The sequence below is a fragment of the Euprymna scolopes genome, chromosome 23, assembly GCF_053919585.1.
Source record: "Euprymna scolopes isolate OS-2025 chromosome 23, ASM5391958v1, whole genome shotgun sequence".
NCBI classification, from domain to species: Eukaryota; Metazoa; Mollusca; class Cephalopoda; order Sepiida; family Sepiolidae; genus Euprymna; species Euprymna scolopes.
This window is the reverse complement of record NC_136504.1, coordinates 118800152-118826237: the sequence shown is the minus strand read 5'-3', so window position 1 is coordinate 118826237 and position 26086 is coordinate 118800152. Positions and strand designations below refer to the sequence as shown.

The following is a 26086-nucleotide window of genomic DNA, read 5'->3' as shown; positions in this document are numbered from 1 at the left end:
TCATTTGGTATACGGCCCCATACAATCAAATGTTAAAAACAAAACGTGGCAAGAAATTTATTGATCTTATTGAAAAATACTCCCGCAACCAACCTCTTACACAAAATTTTCAATAAAAATACCTTAAAGTTATCCTACAGCTGCTGCGAAAATTTGGAGATGATAATTAAAGCACATAATAACAAAATATTAAATAAAAACAATGTAAACAACAATAAAATAAACAGTAAAAAAGTAGACACCATGAGAAAAATAAAACTAACACTAGCAGAAATAATAACACTAATAATAATAATAATAATAATAATAATAATAATAATAATAATAATAATAATAATAAACCAATCCCGGACAAGAACAACCATACTAGAATAAAAATACTAATAACGAACGAGATAAATGCAACTGTAGACACTGCACACTTTGCCCACTTCAAAATAAATGTCTAACCAAAAGCATAGTTTACTAGGCCACAATATTTGTGAAAGAAACCCCGAATAACAAGGAATATTACGTAGGTATCACCTCCTTAGATTTTAAAACTCGATATTATGACCACAAAAGTATATTCAACAATAAAAAACACCGTATGAAAACACCGCTAGCAAATAAATACTGGAAACTCAAGGAAAGCGGACATTCGCCGGTAGTCGAATGGAAAATAATAAGACAAGCTACCACGTGTAGAGACCTAGACAACCCATGTAGATTATGCCTTCATGAAAAATTTGCTATCCTGTACTTTAAAGAACCCCAACATCTATTAAACTGTAGAAGAGAAATAGCGAATAACTGTGTTCACAAGATAAAATTTACTCTAGGATAGCGATACAAAATAGTTTTAAAACTAACAAAAACAATAGAAAATAAACAAATAAATAAATTAAATAAATATGAATATACATAAACGATCACACATATATGTACGCATATTTATGTATATATATGTGCATATATGTATGTACATATATATATATACATATATTTATATATAAACTAACATAAAAAAACCCTAATCTAGATTTAAAACAGGTGAAGAAACAAGATTTTCAGGCTAAATAGAGCACACACGAAGGAACAGGTCCACCAGAGGTCAAATAGGCCTTTGTCCGATAAGTGCATGTTCATTGGCTGATAGAAAGGGCGCGGTGGATACTAGAAAACTGATTGGCTAACTAAAATCTCAATAGAAGTTGCGTATATAAAAACGACAGTCAACCACAAAATTTGCACATAAGCCTGAAGAGTCCTATAGTTCATGAAACACGGAATATTCAGTGTAGCTTAATCGCCATCTATATTTTATAACCTACTATATATATATATATATATATATATATATATATATATAATTTTATCATCATTATTATAATTATAATCTTCATTAAAATTGATATCATTATTATCACTCCCGTAATTGCACCACAATTTCTACTATTATCTCCATCTTAACTGTCATTAACAGTAATTGGAATTTAATTTTATCACGAAAATTTTATGTTTAATTTTAATTTTGCCTTTATTTTTATTTTATTTATTTTATTCTATTTTTCTTGATATTAATTTTTTTTTTCATATTTTATTTTACATCTAATTTATGTCCAACTTTATTATTACTACTATTATTATAATTGTCATTACTATTATCTTCCGTACTATTCTAATTACCCTACTATTACTTCGCATATTTTTACCACTCTCATAAGTAGCTATGGTTCCCCATTTTAACAACTCCCCCATTTTAACAACAATATGTATACTTAACCTTTTACATCAAGTTATACACACTCATAGTTATTGCCACCCTAATCTCCAACCGCCCCCTTATGTTCATACTCCATATATCATAACAGTAGAAACTTATAAATATATTGCAGCATATTACCTTTCAGTTTTACAACCTTACATAACCCTCCCCCCACCAAATTAATAAAAAATTACCTGCTCCATAGAAAATAGACACCCCATAAACCGTTAAAATAAATCACCACACAGCAGCAATACACCCCCTATTCAACCATAATACATATACCACTTACTCTCAATACTATGTTTAAGATAATTTATATTCTTATACATCATACTATATATAATAAGCTTCTCCTTATTTATTTGGAATTCATTAAAGCTTCCCCCAACACTCTATAATTCCTCTTAATCTTTTTCATCTCTAACGAACCTTACGCTAGACGCCGCATCCCCACCATGCTACCTAGCACCTTCTCTACTCTTCTGATGAGAAGCGTTAGGCTTCGAAATGCCCTGGCATAAAGAGTCCCTTCTATCCCCCAAATTTTGCCTGTATTGCATTATTCAATAAATGATCCATTCTATATCTACCTATATATAGTTTTGTGTCTTCATTTCATTCTCTTGTTGTCCTATTGTATAAGCTCCAATAATTATTGTTGAGCTTGGCATTATCCGGATAAGTCTGCTTTTGTGGAATTGATCTTTCACTTTTCTCTTTTACTTTTAAAGAATTAAAAAATTTAATTTTAAAAAGGAAGCACAAAATAAGTGAATAGTTCTTAATCCGCCGAGTTTCGAATAGATACTTTCCTTCTCATCAGAGGGTAGGATTTAGCAAAATACGGGATCGGGTTTTGCTTGCAAAAGTATTTAATGAAACTACAAGTAAGTCATAGATCTTACTTGGTAACAAATAGTGAAGCAGAGGGAATAGGGTGAAGAAAAGGGTTATTTCACGGGAATGAATAGTCTGGTGAAGTGTAAAATATTCAATAATATATATATGTGTGTATATATATATATATATATATATATATATATATACATATATATATATACATATATATATATATACATATATATATATATATATATATATATATATATATATATATATATATATATATATATATATATGGGAGCTAGAATCCTCAATATATATGGAATGCGTTGCGTTGGTTTTAAACATCACCAATGTACACGTAGTGTGTTTAATGGCATATAAAGTCGATCGCAAGAGTTGGTCAATGTATTTATTGGTTTGACGAAGACATCTGAAAATGTATCTTAGCGACGCTTTGTTATTTATGAATTTGAAATAGGAAAGATTATGTTAAGTATATGTATGTAATAGCCATTTTAGGACGGTGTAGTAACAGAATTTTTGGAATGTGTACATTTCCTTCCGTTTACAACTGGTAGCGGTGGTAGTACTAAAAATTTAGAGAGAAAGTAGGGACTCCTTCCTCTAAAAATGTTGCGACTGTGATGGTGTTCGTAGGATACAATATAGATTTTATTATCACGGTTGAATGGTTCTAAAATGCTGTTCGAGAGCTACATATGATAGTGGTTATTAGCCTAGGTGTATTGAATTTGTATGTGGATTCTGTTGTTGCAAACCTACGATACTTTGGTCCAGAGGGGTTCCTGCAGTACTGCAGTATGGAGATAAGCTTTAATACGCTGGGGGAATATCGGGCCTTGATAGCTAGTCTAAGATACATTTTTGGTGAATTTCCTTAATTTTTACGTTATTCTTATTTTCCAGGTGCGAAGTTAGTGACATCGATATAGATTGCAAAACGCCAGACTCAAAGCGATGTGACTTAATTATAGATGAGATATTCGCGAAATGCCGGGACAATTTGCCAAAAGATGTAGTAGCAGGGCAACTGAAGTCGTGCAAAATCGATATGTGCGCTTATGATGGCAGTCCTGAAAAAAACACCGTCTTTTGCCGAGCCATGGAAGCATTCATACAATTATGTGAAGATAAGGGACTTTCCGTCCAATGGAGAACGAAAGCGAAATGCCGTAAGTTTCATCTATTATGTAAACAGTTGTTATGGGATTACGTATTTTTTATGGAAATCGCTCTAGACAAGGCTTGAAGACACTTGATGTAATAAGCTAAAAAATAGTACTTCAAGGTCAAAAACTTGCAAACGATAAGTGTTAGATGGAATAGCAGTTGGTGGTGCGTGTGTATGTGCATGTAATTAACTATAAGCTTAAAAATAAAAAGATCATCCACAAAATAGGTATTTTCTTGATCAGCGTTGCGCTGGATGAATAATACCTAAAATGAATTCATTCGTCAAGGATCAACTTTGTCCGGTTTCGTAAAAAAGATATCGACTTTTCAAGCTTTGAAAAGAGAACGTTTAGTTTGATTTCCAAATTATTAGACGCTAATTACAAACTTTATTTATCATTTCTTTACGTTAACTTCGGAGTATCTCTCGTCCAGCAGACGAGAGGCTGAAGGAAAATGAGAATAAAGTGATGCAATAGTGCTATGGATGCTCCCTTAATTTATTTTAGAAGTTTTCAGTAATGCTCCTGAGACCACTCTTTTTTTTCACGCAGAAGAAATGAGTATATAAGAATAGATATAGAAAAGAGAAAAACAGATAGAAAGATAGAATGTGTAACAATATCGTTATTCAGATGTTTTTAACCAAATTTTCATCCACATCTTTTTAACAATATCTTTATCCAGATCTGTTTAACAATGTCTTCATACAGATCTTTTTAAATTATTTTTATCCTGATCTTTTTAACAATATCATTATCCAGATCTTTTTAACAATATCTTCATACAGATCTTTTTAAATTATTTTTATCCTGATCTTTTTAACAATATCATTACCAAGATCTTTTTAACAATATCTTCATACAGATCTTTTTAAATTATTTTTATCCTGATCTTTTTAACAATATCATTATCAAGATCTGTTTAACAATATCTTCATACAGATCTTTTTAAATTATTTTTATCCTGATCTTTTTAACATTATCATTATCAAGATCTGTTTAACAATATCTTCATACAGATCTTTTTAAATTATTTTTATCCTGATCTTTTTAACAATACCTTCATCCAGATCTTTTTAACAATATCTTCATACAGATCTTTTTAAATTATTTTTATCCTGATCTTTTTAACAATATCATTATCAAGATCTGTTTAACAATATCTTCATACAGACTTTTTTCAATTATTTTTATCCTGATCTTTTTAACAATATCATTATCAAGATCTGTTTAACAATATCTTCATACAGATCTTTTTAAATTATTTTTATCCTGATCTTTTTAACAATATCATTATCAAGATCTGTTTAACAATATCTTCATACAGATCTTTTTAAATTATTTTTATCCTGATCTTTTTAACAATACCTTCATCCAGATCTTTTTAACAATATCTTCATACAGATCTTTTTAAATTATTTTTATCCTGATCTTTTTAACAATATCATTATCAAGATCTGTTTAACAATATCTTCATACAGATCTTTTTAAATTATTTTTATCCTGATCTTTTTAACAATATCATTATCAAGATCTGTTTAACAATATCTTCATACAGATCTTTTTAAATTATTTTTATCCTGATCTTTTTAACAATATCATTATCAAGATCTGTTTAACAATATCTTCATACAGATCTTTTTAAATTATTTTTATCCCGATCTTTTTAACAATATCATTATCAAGATCTGTTTAACAATATCTTCATACAGATCTTTTTAAATTATTTTTATCCTGATCTTTTTAACAATATCATTATCAAGATATGTTTAACAATATCTTCATACAGATCTTTTTAAATTATTTTTATCCCGATCTTTTTAACAATATCATTATCAAGATCTGTTTAACAATATCTTCATACAGATCTTTTTAAATTATTTTTATCCTGATCTTTTTAACAATATCATTATCAAGATCTGTTTAACAATATCTTCATACAGATCTTTTTAAATTATTTTTATCCTGATCTTTTTAACAATATCATTATCAAGATCTGTTTAACAATACCTTCATACAGATCTTTTTAAATTATTTTTATCCTGATCTTTTTAACAATATCATTATCAAGATCTGTTTAACAATATCTTCATACAGATCTTTTTAAATTATTTTTATCCCGATCTTTTTAACAATATCATTATCAAGATCTGTTTAACAATATCTTCATACAGATCTTTTTAAATTATTTTTATCCTGATCTTTTTAACAATATCATTATCAAGATCTGTTTAACAATATCTTCATACAGATCTTTTTAAATTATTTTTATCCTGATCTTTTTAACAATATCTTCATCCAGATCTGTTTAACAATATCTTCATACAGATCTTTTTAAATTATTTTTATCCTGATCTTTTTAACAATATCATTATCAAGATCTTTTTAACAATATCTTCATACAGATCTTTTTAAATTATTTTTATCCTGATCTTTTTAACAATATCATTATCAAGATCTGTTTAACAATATCTTCATACAGATCTTTTTAAATTATTTTTATCCTGATCTTTTTAACAATATCATTACCAAGATCTTTTTAACAATATCATTATCAAGATCTTTTTAAAAAAATACCTCATCAATATCATTATCCAGAATTTTTAACAAGATCATTACCTTGAACATTTTTACGATATTATTATCCAGATCTTTTTTAACAATATCATTATCTATATTTTTAACAATAATATTATCTTTATTTTTAACAATAATATTATCTTTATTTTTAACAATATCATTTTCTATATTTTTAACAAATCTATCTATATTATTTTACAATATCATTGTCTATATTTTTACAATATCATTATCAACATTTTTAACAATATAATTATCAAAATTTTTTACAATATAATTATCTATATTTTTTAACAATATAATTATCTACATGTTTTTAATAATATCATTATCTATATGTGTTTAACAGTATTATTATCTATATTTTTAACATTATAATTATCTATATTTTTTAACAATATCATTATCTATATTTTTAACAATATAATTATCTATATTTTTTAACGATATCATTATCTATATTTTGAACAATATCAGTATCTATATTGTTAACAATATAATTATCTATATTTTTAACAATATAATTATCTATATTTTTAACAATATAATTATCTATATTTTTTAGCAATATAATTATCTATATTTTTAACAATATCATTATCTATATTTTTAACAATATCAGCATCTATATTTTTAATAATATCATTATCTCTATATTTTTACATTATAATTATCTATATTTTGAACAATATTACTATTTATATTTTTAAACAATATAATTATCTATATTTTTTAACAATATTATTATCTATATTTTTAACAATATTATTATATATATTTTTAACAATATTATTATCTATATTTTTTAACAGTATTATTATCTATATTTTTAACAAAACCAATATCTATAATTTTTAACAATATCATTATCAATAGTTTTTGACGATATAAGTATCTATATTTTTCACAATATTAATGTCTGTATTTTTTTACAATATCATTATCTATATTTTTAACGATGCAATTATCTATATTGTTCAACAATACCATTATTTCTGTTTTTTAACAATATCATTATCAATATTTTTAACAAAAGCATTATCTATATGTTTTAACAATATCATTATCTATATTTTTTAACAATTCCATTATATATATAATTTAAAAATATTATTATCTATATTTTAACAATATAATTATCAATATTTTAAACAATATTATCTATATTTAAAAAAAATCAATAGCTATATTTTTAACAATATCATTATCTATTTTTTTAACAGTATCATTATCTATATTTTTTAACAATATTATTATCTATATGTTTTAACAATATTTTTATCTATATTTTCAACATAATCATTATCTATATTTTAACAATATTATTATCTCTACTTTTAAAAAAATCGTATCTATCTTTTTTAACAAAATAATTTTCTATATTTTTGTACAGTAATATATTCTATAATGTTTAACAATATTTTTATCTATATTTTTAACAATAATATTATCTATATTTTTAACAATATTATTATCTATATTTAACAAAATCCTCATCTATATATTTAACAATATTATTATCCACATTTTTTAACAATATAATAAAAAAAATTTAACAAAATCATTATCTCTATATTTAACAATACCATTATCTATATTTTTACAGTAATATGATATATATTTTTTACGATATTATTATTTATATTTTTCACAAATAATTTATCAATATTTTAACAATATCATTTTTAAAATTATTAATTTCTATATTTTTAAACACTATCATCATCTATATTTTTAACAATATTATTATCTATATTTTTTAACAAACGCATTATCTATCATTTTTAACAATATCATTATCTATATTTTTAAAAAATATCATTGTCTATATTTTTAAACAATATCATTATCTGAATTTTGTACAATAGTATTATCTATATTTTTAACAATATAATTATCTATATTTTTGACAATATAATTAGCTATATATTTTAACGATATCATCATCTATATTTTTAACAATATCATTATGTATATTTTTAACAATATCATTATCTGAATTTTGTACAATAGTATTATCTATATTTTTAACAATATAATTATCTATATTTTAACAATATAATTATCTATATTTTTAACGATATCATTATCTATATTTTTAACAATATCATTATTTATATTTTTAAACAATATCATTATCTGAATTTTTTACAATATTATTATCTATATTTTTTAACAAAATCCGTATCTATATTTTTAACAATAATGGTATCTATATTTTTAACAAAATCATTATCTGTATTTTTAACAAAATCATTATCTATATTAAAAAAAATATTATTATCTATATTTTTTTACATATATTATCATCCATATTTGTTAACAAAATCATTATCTATATTTTTATCAATATTATTATCTATATTTCAACAATATTATTATTTATATTTTTTAGCAAAAACATTATCTATATTGTTAACAATATTATTATGTATATTTCTTAAAATATCATTATCTATATTTTTTAACAATATCATTATCTGTATTTTTTAACAATATCTGTATCTATATTTTTTAACAATATAATTATCTATATTTTTATTAATATCATAATCTATATTTTTAACAATATCATTATCTATATTTTTATCAATATCATTATCTATATTTTTAACAATATCTGTATCTATATTTTAAACAATATAATTATCTATATTTTTATTAATATCATTATCTATATATTTTAAACAATATCATTATGTATATATTTTAACCAATATCATTATCCATATTTTTATATATATCATTATCGATATTTTTTAACAATACTATTACCTATATTTGTAAACAATAAGTTTTATTTTTTATCAATATCATTATCTATATTTTTATCAATATCATTACCTATATTTTATCAATATAATTATCTATATTTTTATCAATATCATTATCTATATTTTTATCAATATCATTATCTATATTTTTATCAATATCAGTATCTATATTTTTATCAATATCATTATCTATATTTTTATCAATATCATTATCTATATTTTTATCAATATCATTATCTATATTTGTATCAATATCATTATCTATATATTTATCAATATCAGTATCTATATTTTTATCAATTTCATTATCTATATTTTTATCAATATCAGTATCTATATTTTTTTACAATATCATTATCTATATATTTTTAACAATATCATTATCTATATTTTTTAACAATATCATTATCTATATTTTTTAACAATATCATTATCTATATATTTTTATCAATATCAGTATCTATATTTTTATCAATATCATTATCTATATTTTTATCAATATCATTATCTATATTTTTATCAATGTCATTATCTATATTTTTATCAATATCATTATCTATATTTATTTTAACAATATCATTATCTATATTTTTTACAATATCATTATCTATATTTTTAACAATATCATTATCTATATATTTTTAACAATATCATTATCTATATATTTTTAACAATATCATTATCTATATTTTTATCAATATCATTATCTATATTTTTTTACAATATCATTATCTATATTTTTTTACAATATCATTATCTATATTTTTAACAATATCATTATCTATATTTTTATCAATATCATTATCTATATTTTTTTACAATATCATTATCTATATTTTTAACAATATCATTATCTATATATTTTTAACAATATCATTATCTATATTTTTTACAATATCATTATCTATATTTTTAACAATATCATTATCTATATATTTTTAACAATATCATTATCTATATATTTTTAACAATATCATTATCTATATATTTTTAACAATATCATTATCTATATTTTTATCAATATCATTATCTATATTTTTATTAATGTCATTATCTATATTTTTTTACAATATCATTATCTATATTTTTTTACAATATCATTATCTATATATTTTTAACAATATCATTATCTATATTTTTATCAATATCATTATCTATATTTTTATCAATATCATTATCTATATTTTTATCAATATCATTATCTATATATTTTTAACAATATCATTATCTATATTTTTATCAATATCATTATCTATATTTTTTTACAATATCATTATCTATATTTTTTTACAATATCATTATCTATATATTTTTTACAATATCATTATCTATATTTTTTATCAATATCATTATCTATATTTTTACAATATCATTATCTATATATTTTTAACAATATCATTATCTATATTTTTATCAATATCATTATCTATATTTTTTATCAATATCATTATCTATATATTTTTAATAATATCATTATCTATATTTTTATCAATACCATTATCTATATTTTTATCAATATCATTATCTATATTTTTATCAATATCATTATCTATATTTTTTTACAATATCATTATCTATATTTTTTTACAATATCATTATCTATATATTTTTAACAATATCATTATCTATATTTTTATCAATATCATTATCTATATTTTTATCAATATCATTATCTATATTTTTATCAATATCATTATCTATATTCTTTTACAATATCATTATCTATATTTTTTACAATATCATTATCTATATATTTTTAACAATATCATTATCTATATTTTTATCAATATCATTATCTATATTTTTATCAATATCATTATCTATATTTTTATCAATATCATTATCTATATATTTTTAACAATATCATTATCTATATTTTTATCAATATCAGTATGTATATTCTTTTTAACAATAGATACATCCAGATCTTTTTCACACTCTCTTTATTCAATTTTTTTAAATATCGTTATTTTTTAACAATATTATTTAGATTCTTGTAGCAATATCATTATCTAGATCTTTTTAACAATGACTTCATCCAGATCTTTTTAACATTATCTTTATCCAAATTTATTCCCGTGAAGTAAATAGTGAGTTCTGCTCGAAATTCTGTCCAAATTTCTGAGTGCGACAAGATTACACCTAAAGAAAGTTAGAGGTTATATCAACTAAAATGATTTTTAAATGACACTTAAGATGATAACAGTAGTCTGATGAATTCAAATAATCTGAATAACGAATGCTCATCTCAAAAATGAAGAAACGTAATATACGTAAAATGTTGTCATTCTATTTATTTTAATTCATATTTCATACAAATATTTTTATGCCTGTTTAATGTTGTCTAACAATTTTAATGAAATTATATATTTTTTGTGCACAAGTTTTAACATTGATATTTTTCTTCTTTGTATTTTGAAGTCTTTTATACAAATTACAAATTGGTTAAAATATTTTATCATAAAATACACTACATTTTAAGTTGAAATTTTAATAATTTTGGATTTAAAATCCTTCGTCAGCGAAAGAGTTCTTTGAATTGATTAGACTATTGTTCTAAGCTTGGTTATTTTTCTTACAACGTTTTAGCCGATGTTATCTCCGACCATCTTCAAGTGAATTCACACTGAATATCTTTGTGATTGGTGAAAAAATGATTTTTGTTTCCCCAACGAACATAGCCGTTAGAAATTCAAAACACATATAGCACTAAATCTATTTCTTTTTTAATAATTTCTTTTTTTAATATTTTTTTTTAATAATTTCTTTTTTTTAATAATTTCTTTATTTTAATAATTTCGTTTTTTTATAATTTCTGTTTTTAATAATTTCTTTTCTTTTTTATTTCTTCTTTTAATAATTTCTTGTTTAAATTATGTCTTTTTTTAATAATTTCGCTTTTTTAATAATTTCTTTTTTAAAATAATTTCGTTTTTTTAATAATTTCGTGTTTTTAATAATTTCTTTTTTTTAAATAATTTCTTTTTTTTTTAACAATTTTTTAAAAATAATTTCTTTTGTAATAATTTCGTTTTTTTAATAATTTCTTTTTTAATAATTTCTTTTTTTTTTAATAATTTCGTTTTTTAATAATCTCTTTTTTAATAATTTCGGTTTTTATAATAATTTTTGTTTTTAATTTTGCTGGTGTTTTTTTTCTCTCTCTCTTTTTTCCTCAGAAGTAAAAAAATTTTATTATAAAATATCTTACATTTTTCTTTATAGAAAATAGCATATTCTTAATTAGGTTAATAAACTTTCCTTTATTATGCAATAACATGGATACCTGACGTTGCCCGCGTCTGCATGAAGTTCGGTTTGGATACATATGCTATACTAAGAATATTGAGCACTTTAATCGATACCTCTACAACAATTCCAAACACAAAAGAACTGAATTGCCCAGAAAAAGAAGAACCCCCTCACCAGATATTTTGGCAGAAGGGATACGAAGAGAAGCACTTTCTGTTGCCTGTGCACTCGAATCCCCCAAAAATAATCAAACCAACTTTTCTTTCAATCAAAATACCACCGAGTGCCCGTGCGACCGAAAAAAATGAGCCGCGACAGCTGAGTTCGAACCTGAAATGCGAGAGAGAAAAAGAAGAGGGGAAAATTTACTGGCTAACACGCTATCTATTATGGCCACGACTGCTTATGAGGTGATGATGCTTCAAAATAGTGCGTGACATACGATAATCGCGATGCAAAAACTGACTCCCTTCCAAAAAATTAACCCGTTAACCACCACAGAATTAAAAAAAAAATGTTTCTAATTTTCACATATTATTCATCTGCGGCATTGCTTTTATTGATGGTACCAGTTTCGACCCAATCAGATGCGGCTGACAAAAGGTTTTAGCAGACATACAAACACACACACAAACACACAGACAGGTCTCCTTTATGTAATAGATTAGCATGGATACCCGCCATTTCCCGGATGGATATGAAGTTGCGTTTGGACACAGCTCCTATACTAAAAATATTGAACAACCCCCAAAATAGAGCAGAAGAAATATTCAATCAGAGAGGGTCTGTGTGACCACAAAAAAAAATTAACTGTGGCAGGCTACAAACTGCAACACAAAAGAGGGAAACAAGGGTAAAATGTTACAGGCAATCGATTTTGCCCACCGGATCACAACGACTTATAGCGTCATAATCCTTCAAAATAACGTTTTAAAACATAAATTCAGTTTGGTATACGTACGTGACTTGCAGAAATCTCGACACAAAACGTGACCGGCTAATGGTCTAGTTTATCACCACATAATTGATCTTTTTTTCTAATTTTCGCATATTATGCGCTTGAAGGATCGTTCTTTCAGATGGTAACCGTTCGACCCTGTCTGATGCAGCTGACGAAGGTTTTTAGCGGATATCCGAACACACACAACCACACAAACACACAAACCGACGTTTGATATTTATATATTTGATAACCTCTGATGTCACTAAGTTGTTTTTAAAATCTAATTTTACTTTTACAGCTGCCAAATGCGAAAAGAATAAAGAATATAAATACAATGCCTCGGTGTGCCAACCATCTTGTGCTAATCGTAAACCAAACTGTACTGGGACTGAAGAGGGCTGCGTGTGCAAAAAGGGATACTTGCTCAGCGGTGAAGATTGTGTTAAATCGAATAAATGTGGTTGTGTATACCAAGGTGGCTACATGCAAGTAAGTACCAGGATTGCTGTTATTAAAAAAATAATAAATAAATAATAAAGCAAGAAAACAAACAAAAAAAGATGTAAACAATTGTTAGGTAATAGCCGGGCAACGCCGGGTAGACTCATTTAATTGTCTGTTATCTATCTATCTATCTATCTATCTATCCATCTCTCTATCTAATTGTCTATGTATGTATGTATCTAATTGTCTATCTATCTGTCTATCTATCTATCTATCTAATTGTCTATCTATCTGTCTGTCTGTCTATCTATCTATCTAGCTAGCTAGCTAGCTAGCTAGCTGAATAAACAACAAAGATTAAATCGTGGAAAACGATAAGCTGAGTGAGTATTCAGGTGCAGAATGGGCCAAAGGGTCATGTTGTGACATGCATCAAACTGGTGAATTACACCAGAACTATGCGAGCGGAGGCCGGACGTGACGTGTCAGGTGTTCCGTTTTAAGCAATTTTAGTTGAGTTGGAGCCTGGATGCCGAACAAGCAAGATGGGATCAGAGGGTCTCCCCATGAGGGAACTGATGATCTCAAGTAGAGAACTTCCAAGCCAAAGATCGTCAGTCACTCCATTTCTGCTGACGGGGTGGCTGGGAGTGAATAAAATATATAGAAATATACATGTCATCTTGGCTCCCTGTCTTGAAGTGTCTGTGTTACGAAGAAGGTAGGTTCTCTCTACCGTGCTAGAAAACTACTAACACCCGAAAGTATCCTGTACCTCTGTAAGGCCACCATTCGCCCATGTATGGAGTATTGTTGTCATATTTGGGCTGGTGCATCTGCTACTAGTCTCTCCCTCCTAGACAAGGTTCAAAAGAGAGTCGCCAATCTGATAGGCCCTGAACTGGCATCTAAGCTTCAGCCTCTGTCCCATCAACGAAATGTTGCATCCCTCTGTCTGTTCTACAAGTATTTTAATGGAGAATGCTCTGACGAACTGCAGACATTTGTGCCTCCACGACGTAAACACCCTCGACAAACCCGACAGACAGCTAAATCCCACCCATACACAGTAGAGATCCGTAGATGTAAAAGATCTTTCTACTCCGGTAGTTTCTTCCCCAACTGTACTGACATGTTCAAGTGTAACGTGAACCGACATCTAGCTGCCCAAATCCCTACATAGTACCCCAATAGTTGTTGCTCCTGATAGTAGCCCCCTACACCAAAGTGGCAATGCGCCTTGTTTGGGGTGAAAATGTAATTAAAAAAAAAGAAAAAGAAAAGGTTTCTTAAGTGATATCATTAGAGAATACAATAATTAATAAAGAAAGAAGAAAATCCGTTATCAGTTTCTTAATTGACGTTAATCTCATGTTGCCAACGCAGTTCTAACATTTCAAAATACAACCGCTGAGAGACAACGCACGGATCTTTTTTGTTTGGGGTGAAAATGTAATAAAAAAAAATTTTTTTTTAATTTATTCTGTTCTACTTGTTTTATAACACAAGCTATGGGGCACTATGTAGGGATTTGGGCAGCAAGTGCAAGGATATTTATTAGGAAGTTAAGCAAAAAGATGACCATTCACTTGAACTTCTGCATGTCAGTACAGTATGGTACACAGGAACATGGAAGGGAATTCCAAAGTCTAGCAGTTCTGGGGAAGAAACTGTTAAAGTAGAATGCCTTCTTACACCTAGGGATCACTACTGTGTAGAGGTGAGATTTTGCTGTTTGTCGGTGCTGTCAGGGTATTTACGTCGAGAAGGTACAAGTGTTTGTAGTTCGTCGGAGCATTCACCATTAAAATACTTGTAGAACAGGCTGAGGGATGCAAAATTTCGTCGACGGGACAGAGGTCGAAGCTTTGATGACAATTTAAGGCCTATCAGGTTTGCGACTCTCTTTTGAACCCTGTCCAGGGGCGAGAGACTAATAGCAGATGCACCAACCCAAATGTGACAACAGTACTCCATACATAGGCGAATGGTGGCCTATCTGGATCCTAAACCTATTGTGAAGTTTTTTTTATCTTGGTGATACCATCATTGGAGCACAGGATGGAGAAGGAGCAAGTATCTATATAAGAGCCAGGTACGTCCAAGGATGGAGTACTGTTGCCACATCTGGGCAGGAGCTGCTAGAAAGGACTTATCCTGCCTTGATAGAGTTCAAAATAGACTTCATAGCCTCGTAGAGGATGTCCTTTTCTCTTCTCTGCAACCTCTTTCTCATAGAAGAGATGTTGCGAGTTTGTCTCTGCTTTATCGCTATTTTCATGGCAAGTTCTCGGCTGAGCTCCAATCTATGGTTTCCCCCCTCGCCAGACTTTCACAAGAAACACCCGTCTAGCAAAAAACACTATCGCTAATTTCCCCCACTCTTTATCTGTGCCTAAACCTAATCGTAGATTCTATGAAAAAAGCTTCTGTCTTATAGCTGCACGCCTGTGGAATTATCTTCCGTTTTCCTGCTTTCCTGCTGTCTACAATATGGTTGTCTTCAAGTCTAATGTAAACAAGTTTTTGATGAACCGTTCCATATAAGTTAACAAATTTACTGAATTTCCATTATTAACGATTACTATATTGTCCAATTTCTACTGTATACTCTTTAACCCGTATCCTCGAGTGGCCTCTTGGTCTTGATAAGTGGTGATGCCTATGTAAAAAAAAAAAAAAAAGTATGATTGCAAACTTGGTTGGAGTATGTTCAAGGAACTGCTGCCATTACTAACCAGCAGAATGACATTACTTTTGACCAAGGTATATGAAAGTGAAACCTGGCAAGTGTGCAAAAAAGGTCATTCGTTTTAATCGTACCACTCCCGTCTTCATAGCTCTTCAACTTTTGGAGTTGAAAAAAAAACATTGAAGGATTTACTTTTGGAATGCCCCTCGTATGATAAAGCGCACTCCGAACGCCCACACACTATCACCGTTCAGCGCTGGCAAAAGGTGCATTGAGAATGGTGGTGACTATGTAGAAAAATGAGATCCGGAGCACAAAACGCCGTTCGTTCTAATGGTACTACTTTCGACTTCATAGCTCTTCAACTTTTAAGTTGCAAAAAAAGGAGTCTTTATATGGAAACGACCCTCGTATATGATTTCAATCTATCAATCTATAAAAGTGAGAATGTGCGTGTAAGAAGGCAACTCTCAACCTATATACTCAATGAATGTTTTATCTACATACTTGAAATTTGATATATATGATATTCAGACATGTGGAAAACGTTTTACTCGGTTTTCATCCGTTAAATAAGTAAGAGGTCAAAATTGAAAAATTGCTACACGAGGGTGATCAGATTTTTATCTGTTTGTCAAATTTCACGAATGTGCATACATGAATAGTTCACATGGCAGATTACTTATGTAAAGAATAAGTAGGTTTCAAAACACTTTCTCATGCCTGTGTCAAGCTGGTCGAATGGTTATCGTACTTGACTTACTGTTTTTAGGTTTCGGTTTCAATCTCAAGTCGACTATTTTGTTTTTTTACTTACAAGAAATGAATTATTTTGTTATGTTTATTAATCGGACCATTATTTTCATCTTGAGCACAACGTTTCGGTCGCTGCAACCTGCGACCTTCCTCCGGTGTTGAAAACATGCTTCTTTTCTTTTACTTAGGAAAAGAAGGTCGGCTCTGCATTACGTTTGATGTAAAAAATTCAGAATTGCAAGAATTGTTTCGAAACAAAACAAACATGCACATATCTCAGTTTCTTTCCGCATTCTTTTTTTTTTTACTTTATTTCTTAAAAGGAATTTACTGTAACGTTTAATAAATATTAATTTAAATATAATATTCGGGTTTGTATTACTGTACACATAGATTCGAAAAAATTGTCAAAAAACAAATATATAACAAATAAATAAGATAAGTTACTTTTCTACCAAACTGGATATATTTTTTGTGTTTTTATTCAATGTAACATATTTATTCAGCTCGAAAAACATGCAGTGTTTACCGATGTATTGGAAAATTCAAAATGGCGCCCGACTCTCTCTCGGAGAGGGGAAGTTTTGGAAAAGGTATTATAAATAATAAACTAGACAAAATACTGTTAGAAATTCGCTCAATATATATTACCGTGACATAAGTTGACATATATTCGGTTGTTTTTTAATAGTATTTTGTCTATTTTATTATTTATAACATCTTTTCCCAAACTTACCGTGTTAAACAGACAGTCGGGCGCCATTTTGAATTTTCCAATACATCGGTAAACACTGCATGTTTTTCGAGCTGAATAAATATGTTACACTGAATAAAAACACAAAAAATATATCCAGTTAGGTAGAAAAGTAACTTATCTTGCCTTTGATAACATTTATTTGTTATATATTTGTTTTTTGACAACTTTTTCGAATCTATGTGTACAGTAATACAAACCCTAATATTTATGCCAATAAATTTTTATTTTCTTTTTTACGTAATGATATCGATAATGCGTATTAATATAGAAAATTTGTTATTTAAATTTATTCTGACAATATGTTTTTTTTTTTTTGTCTATTCGATCGCATTATACCTACTTGTGTCAACCTTAAGGTATGTCATTAGTGCTGAAAACCGCGTGAGTGGAAGTTTCAGGCCTGATCAGCAGACTTCTTAAGTGGGTGGCCTGACAGAATGTTGTTAGTATTCGACCCATACCTGGAGTGAAAACTGCCACTTGTGCCTTCATTTATTTAAAGAGAGAGAAACGCTGTTAAGTTAATTGACTACCTGGAGCCATTTGATGTTATGAGTCGAAGGCGGTGCTGTTTAACATGGAGGGTTCAACTCGGTAAATAAAATTAAAAAAAAAAAAACTTTCGGCATAACGGCACGACTAATTGTTTCTTCATATAGTTTCTTCGCCCTCCCCTATTTAAAATCGTTAACCTATAGTACCGTCTACTTTAAAAAACAAAAAAGTACATTTTCTGACTGTAATTACTGCGCCAAATACAGAGTGGAACGATAAAAGTGTCATCCTAAAGAAAACAACATTTCAGCTTTATTTCCAAACAAAATCAATTCGGGTGACTTGATTATGTAGTAGAGCTGACATCTATTCAATGTAGCCGCCTTCACCGCCTCGATTCAGGTCCGGAATTGGAAGCATGCTTTTTCCACGAATTTTTTTCGCGAATTCTCGGCAAATACTCGGCGAATATTCGACAGATGGCAGCACTCAGGCTGGCTTTAGTGTTGTAAGAGGTAATATTGGCGATATTCTCGATGTATGACCAAACGAAGTAGTCCACCGGGTTCAGGTCGGGAGAGGAGGGCATCAGTGAGAGAAGAAATACGACTTCGAAGATGTGAGGGGGCATGATGTTGCCCTCGCTTGAAACCAAGCCAAAAACCATAACCGTTGCTGAAAACTTCGTTGAGCTGTTCCCTCTAGTGTTGAACCATCCAGATTTGCATTTTGAGGGTGCTGGCAATGGTCATGTTGTCATAACTTGGATAGGTAGAGAGCATGAGTTATACAGCGGCGCATCTCTGATCTCGCTCGTTGAACATTGTGCCACTTTGACATGATAGAAAGCGCCTATTCATCTTGAAATTTGTACACAACTGGCTAACTCGTAGAGGGTCTGCAACAAAAAAAGGAAAACCGGTTTCATTCAACGGAAATGGAATCATGCCGTCTTTTCTAGGGCGACAATTTAATCGTTCCATCCTATATTTTCATAATTTTTTGTTCATAATCTTATTGATTATTTTTTACTTTACTGTTTGTAGTTGGGAGAAAGACGTTTGACTTCTGATTGCCGTACCTTGCTTGTCTGTGGTTCGGGCGGAAAAGTGACGGAGAAGCCTGTCAAACCTTGTGAAAAAAATTCAGAATGCAAACTAGAAGACGGAAAATACCAATGTGTTTGTAAGAAAGGATTCGTGAAGAAAAGACAGAAATGCATTCCTGAAGGTAACATGTTCTTCTTCTCCGCATTCAAAAATACAAAATGCGTTTTGACGTCAATTCCGAAAAAAGAAACTTTAACGTAAAATACTTCTCAATGCATGTTTTTGTTTCTTTTTCAAACAACATCGGTTTTATTTTCACCGCAATTTCAAACTGACATTGAGCCAGTCGACTCTGCTTGCTTCTGCACAAGTTACTTAATTTTTAACTTTACATTCCAATTACTTTGTTGAAACGGGAAGCAGCTCTATATTTTCCCAAGACGTCGGTTGCTTGAACTATGGAGATAAGGGATATTTTATTTTTCTCTTATTGTACAGGACGGTGTTCGCAGTTTCCTTAATTTAACTAGAACAGAGTATCGTTCTTACCCATCCTAAACAGTTCCCTCTCTCCTGTTCTTCCTCCCCACTACCAAACCTAGTGTTAACTCTATTTACGACAAGTTGGTCCCTATTCCTACTCTCATGTACTGCATACTACGTATGTATATGTCCCACAACTGTTCATTGTTCCCTATTTTCTTAGCCATGACGTCATGCATAGTTCTATGGAACCTTTCCACTTTGCCGTTACTCTGGGGGTGATAGGACGATGTGGTCATATGATGCACATTGAGATCCCTTTGTTTATGTTCTTTGCCGTTACTCTGGGGGTGATAGAACTGTTATATATTCGTTATCATCGAGGTTATCCTTGAGGGGTACCAAATTGAGCTTTCGTTACATTTGAATATGTTATATAGAGTTCTTCATTTAGGGGCACTTTTTTACGTTTGGGTGTATACACTGTATAACATCAAAGATTCCGTGTGCGTATGATTGTCTCTAATATAAATGGTTGTGTGTTTGATTATCATAAAGGGAATCGTGTGTGTGACATGTAATTTCTGAACCTACCTCTGTTTCTCGCTGTTGAACCATCTGGAAATTTCTCATCCTGGAGGGAGACTTGATACCTGTTTGACGAAGATTTATCACTCCAAGACGATGAATGTGTTTTATAGATTTTATTTCACTTTCCCCAGAGGTCCTGCAGCAGGTGTAAAGTGAAATCTGCTTGTGTGGTTCTTCTTCACACACGTCAGCGTTCGTCTCCCCCTCCCCAGTTAAGAGGGGGAGACCACGGAAAACGTCCATCTTCTTCAGAGCTCAAATCAAATCTCACAGATCTAGCCAACCACGTCACACATACGTAATTTGGTCAGCTGACCTTTGGTTCTGGTAAACGTGTCTACCTCCACGTTTACTCACCTCTCTCTCTCTCTCCCTCTCTCTTTCTCTTATAGAGACAGAGAGAGAGAAAACAGAAAGAGTAAGAAAGCCAGAGAGGGGGAGAGATGCTCGTTAACATGATGCACATTGAGATCCCTTTGTTTATGTTCTTAGGCCGATTATCCGTTAAAAGCTGCGGTGGTGCCCCGAATCTGGGAAAAATCTCGTCAATCAACAGAGGCACAACTGTTTCTGCATTCTTATTCCGAACCGCAAAAGCCTCTAGCCAACCACTGTACATATCTATAAAAGTCACTGTGTATTGGTTGCCTGATAGAGTTTTTGAGTAAGGCCGGAAGCATCTAACGCTAGTTTAGCGAAAGGAAAAGGAAGCAAATCGCTCTCCTGCATTTGACGTTGCTGTTTCCTCAAATTTCTGGTTTAGCATGGAATACATATATCTATATATTCGTTTACTTGTTTCAATAAACCAGGCCAGAAATATTTTTGCTTAATAGCGTGAAACGTTTTTTCCACGCCCATGTGCCCATTATCATCGTGGTATTGAACTAACACCCCTTTTTTTTTAGATGCGACGGAATATATTACTATGTACTTCTTCTGTTCCATCTTGGACGCTTTACCGCCTTTTGTTCGCATCTTTGAATGTACAATCTCCCTATCTGCTTCCTGTTCTTTACTTACATCTAGACCCGATAATGTAGGACGCTCGTGTGCTACCGATGAGTCTTCAGCATCCTTATGTGATGCAAAATCTTTTGGCTCAAAATAATTTAAGTTTATTGGACTCACCGTGTAATTCCTACTGTCTATTTCTACTGGGGGGTCATCATTGTCCTGCCTCGAATCCACAGCGCGTGACAAGAGATCCGCACAGACGTTGTCTTTCCCTTTTAGGTACTGATGGTGCAATCATAGCCGGCCATACTTAAAGCCCACGTCTGTATTTTTTTATTTTGAATTGGTGAGTTTAGTACATATTCTAATGGTTTATGATCTGTAGATCGTGAACATTGCATTATGCAAATAGTGATTTAATTTATTCAGGGCATAGTGTATCACATATGCCTCTTTCTCTATCGTTGACCATCTGGTTTGAGTATTACTCAACTTGTGGGATAAAAAGTAAATAGGGTTTTTTTTTACTTCTTTACCCTCCCTTGGGTCATAGACAGACATGCCCCAATCGAATGACTCGGCGTGCACTTTTACCTGAGCCAGTTCTGACCTAGTATTATATTCCTATTGAGATTTTTCACAACAAAGAAATCATGGTGGGTGAATTGATTTCCTATCCTTATCTTTAATCGGGCGATACCTTCCACAATTAACGGGGAACCATTAGATGTCCTTAAATTAATTGTTTTACTATGTAACTCAAGTCTCTGTATAAGTGTTTTAAAAATGCTACTTTTTATGACAGAACCCTCAGCACCTGTATCTACTAAAGCATCTGTATATAGAGTAGTCCTTATCCGGATCAGGATAAGCCAGTGTCACCATATCTGCAAGCTTCGTTTTTAGGCTATCAAAGGCAGACTGACATGCATCGTCCCAATAAAATCTTGCATGTTTCCTCGTTAACAGGACTAATGGCTCGGCAATATCGGAAAATGGTTTTATAATTCGCCGATAGTATGATGTCATACCTATGAAAGCCCTTACTTGTTTTACAGTGTTGGAGGCGAAATCATCTTTATAGACTTGACTTTATCCATGTCTGGCTGTATACCCCTCTCATTAACTTTGAACTCCAGATACTGTATTTCTTTACTAAAATCTCACACTTCATTGCTTTCAACCTAAGATTGTGCTTGCGCAAACTACCTAAGATCTTATCTATGTGTTTTATATGGTCTTCCTTTGTATTGGAGAATATTAGAATGTCATCCAAATACGGTACCGCGAATTCTTCCTGTCCTTGTAAAACTACGGACATCAATTCCTGGAAGACCCTGGGGGCGTTCATAAGTCCGAATGGTATTATGTTAAAATGGAACAAGCCCTTGTGGCAGGTGAACGCAGTTTTTTCCTTATCGTTCTCATTCAATTTAACCTGCCAGTACCCTGACTTCAAATCTAACTTTGAGAAGTATTTTGCCGACCCAAGCGAGGCTAAAATATCATCAATAACTGGTAACTCTGGGGCATAATTCTTCGTTATTTTATTTAACGCCCTAAAATCTACACAGAACCTTTTACTTCCATTTTTCTTCTCTACTAATACTATCGGAAAACTCCACAGGCTGTTTGATCCTTCGATTACTCCAGCCTGCATCATTTCCCCTATTACTGACTCTACTTCTTTTCTTTGCTTAAGTGGTGTCCGGTACGGGCATTTCCGTATGGGCTAATGCATTCCAGTATGAATATGCATCTCTACAGTATCAATACTGTTTTTATCTTCCGTAACGAACAAGTGCTTGTTCCGCTTTAGCACCTTATTGATCTCTAACTTGAATTCTTCAGGCACTTTTAACCCTTTCACGTTTCCTTCAGAGATCTTATCACTATGTTTCTCTGGCATGGTAATCTCCATTATTTTACCAGCCGCTCTACACCTAACTATCTTACACCCTCTTCTTAAGGTAACCGTCTGGTTGGTGTTGTTCATAATTAAAAGCGGGAAACTTTTCGACCCTTTAATTTTTACTACAGCATTTGCTACTGAAATACCACTAAGATAACTAAGAAATCCTTTATGTATTTGCTCTACCTCATACTCCAGTCCCTGACCGTTTTTAATACCCGTACGAGCCGTGCACGTATGCAAGTCCTGGGGTTTTAATGTTATTTTTTTCTAGCCTTACTATTCCTAAGATATGAGCATCTTCCTTTAATGCTATGTATTCATTGCCTTTTTTATCGCCCCTAAGTCGAAATACATCTTCATCCCATTTTACCTAAGCCAGTTCTGACCTCGTATTATATTCCTATTGAGATTTTTCACAACAAAGAAATCATGATGGATGAATTGACTTCCTATCCTTATCTTTAATCGGGCGATGCCTTCCACAATTAATGGGGACCCATTAGATGTCCTTAAATTAATTGGTTTATTATGTAACTCAAGTCTCTGTATAAGTGTTTTAAAAACGCTACTTTTTATGACAGAACCCTCAGCGCCTGTATCTACTAAAGCCCTAAGTTTGTTTCTATCTATTCTAATTGAAACGGAATTTGCAGCGCCAATCTTACCGATTACATGCGTCAGTATGCCTTCGTTACGTCCGTCGGGCGTTGTACGAACGGTGCCTCTCCATTTCCTTGACTGCAGTGTCCACAATCTCTCCACATGTGGCCCGTTGTTCTTAGCCTTTGGGCCGAGATTAAAGTGTAGTATCTGTTCCGGCAGATACTGCAAGCACAGACCAGATGTGGGGGCAACCCCACATACCTGACCTTTAACCAGCTCCCATTTCCCACCTCTCGGGAGCTGGTCCCCTTTTTCCCTTCCCCCTCCCTTCACTCCTCACATTAAAAATTGGCCTTGTGCCTAATTTGCTCGGTGGGGGAGCAAACAAATACCATCTGTTCCGGCAGATACTGCAAGCAAAGACGATACGTGGGGGAAACCTCACATATAAGGCATTGGTCAATGTAAGGGAAACCCTTCATACCAATTGTCACTATCCAGCTCCCCTACTCCCCGGGGAGTTGGTCCCCATTTCCCCTTCACTCCTCACATTAAAAATCGGCCTTGTGCCTAATTTGCTTAGTGGGGAGCAAATAAATACCCTCTCCACATGTTGCTCACCTAACCACGATGTAAACACCTTATAACCTGCCTAGTTTTTTCCTTTTCTCTTGATTTATATACTTGATTCCCTCTTTTCCATCTATCTTGTTTTGGGGAATTTTCTGGACCTACAGCTTCGACTTTAACCTGTCGTCTCGCATGACAAACCTCCATATGTTCATCTTCGTATTCACGGCTTGCGTTAAGGCAAATCTTCCATTTTACTTCTGCTAAGGTGTTCTCATAAGCTGTGTGGAGATCTGAAGGTTCATCCCTCATTACAGCCATTTTTTCATCTTTATCTCTGAGGCCTTCTATGAAAAAAATCCTATAATTTGTTTTTTAACTAATGCATTACCTGCATCTATCGCACTATATGCTCCTTCTGCTAGTCACACTATTCTCTGCATACAGTCTTGAATCGTTTCTTCTCTACCCCATCTTACATTAGCTAATTTCACTATGTACTTGTTGGGATTTGCGACTATCCCATAATAGTCTTCTAAGGCCCTTTTCAATTCTAACCAAGTCAAACCTTCATTATTTGCCATTAATCCACTTATGAAGAATCCGACCGTGCTCCTAGGGGTCCATATTGTTACCTAGCATTTTTCTTTATCGACAGCGCCGACTATTCTAAAAAAAATTTTTCTATATCCTCTAACCACACCCTATATTCACCGTCCCTTCTATTTTCTAAAGTTCTTATATTCTTTAGAAGGGACTCACCTCGTGAAGTTTTTGAGATGGTCGCACCGCGTTTCTTAGCTCGATGGTCAAACCCTGTACGAAATTCGAAAAAATACATAACAGGTATAATCCTGCTTGCATATCCTGTCATCCTGACATGCACTAAGACTGACCCTTATCAAAATACACACTAGTTAACCTATTTAATGATCAATTTAGAAAAAGAACATTTCAAGTGAGAAACGGTAACTTCAAATTAAACGACAGATTTTCGAATGAGTAATTCTATTGAAGTACGACAATGGTTTGCATTGATTCAGCTTTTTACTCTTACGTGCAGGCGATGTTATTGATATTCAGTACCTATTTACAATACCTCCCCACGGGATAGAGTTAGACACCAGGGTCGTTTTTGAACGTGGAGAAAAGGTACAAAAATAAAAATTGTCTCAGTCGTGAAGGGTTTCTCCTCCACTGAAAGAGAACGAGAAATAGAAGTGCCGCATCTGAAGAACAGATACTACACTATGCACTTGTATCTTATATTGTTTGGTATTTTTATCCATAGTCACTATTTTATGTGACTCACGCATCATAATTTGATTTGTTTTCAGAAGAAGGATTCTCTTATCGAATATGTTCTGGCTTCGTGCCATCTTTCGAACGGGAAACGCTGATACACTAGTACTTAGCAAATCCAAAGGAAAATT

At 30.9% G+C, this 26086-nt stretch overlaps 1 protein-coding gene across 1 annotated transcript in view; it reads left to right on the top strand.

Annotated features, from left to right (window-relative positions):
- The window catches only part of LOC145245674 (zonadhesin-like), a 248332-nt gene that overhangs the window by 107696 nt on the left and 114550 nt on the right, over positions 1-26086 (top strand). The window contains exons 19-21 of the mRNA XM_080107232.1: positions 3524-3789; positions 13640-13830; positions 19532-19715. Of these exons, the coding sequence (XP_079963358.1) occupies positions 3524-3789; positions 13640-13830; positions 19532-19715 (641 nt within the window). The remainder of the gene's footprint in view (positions 1-3523; positions 3790-13639; positions 13831-19531; positions 19716-26086) is intronic.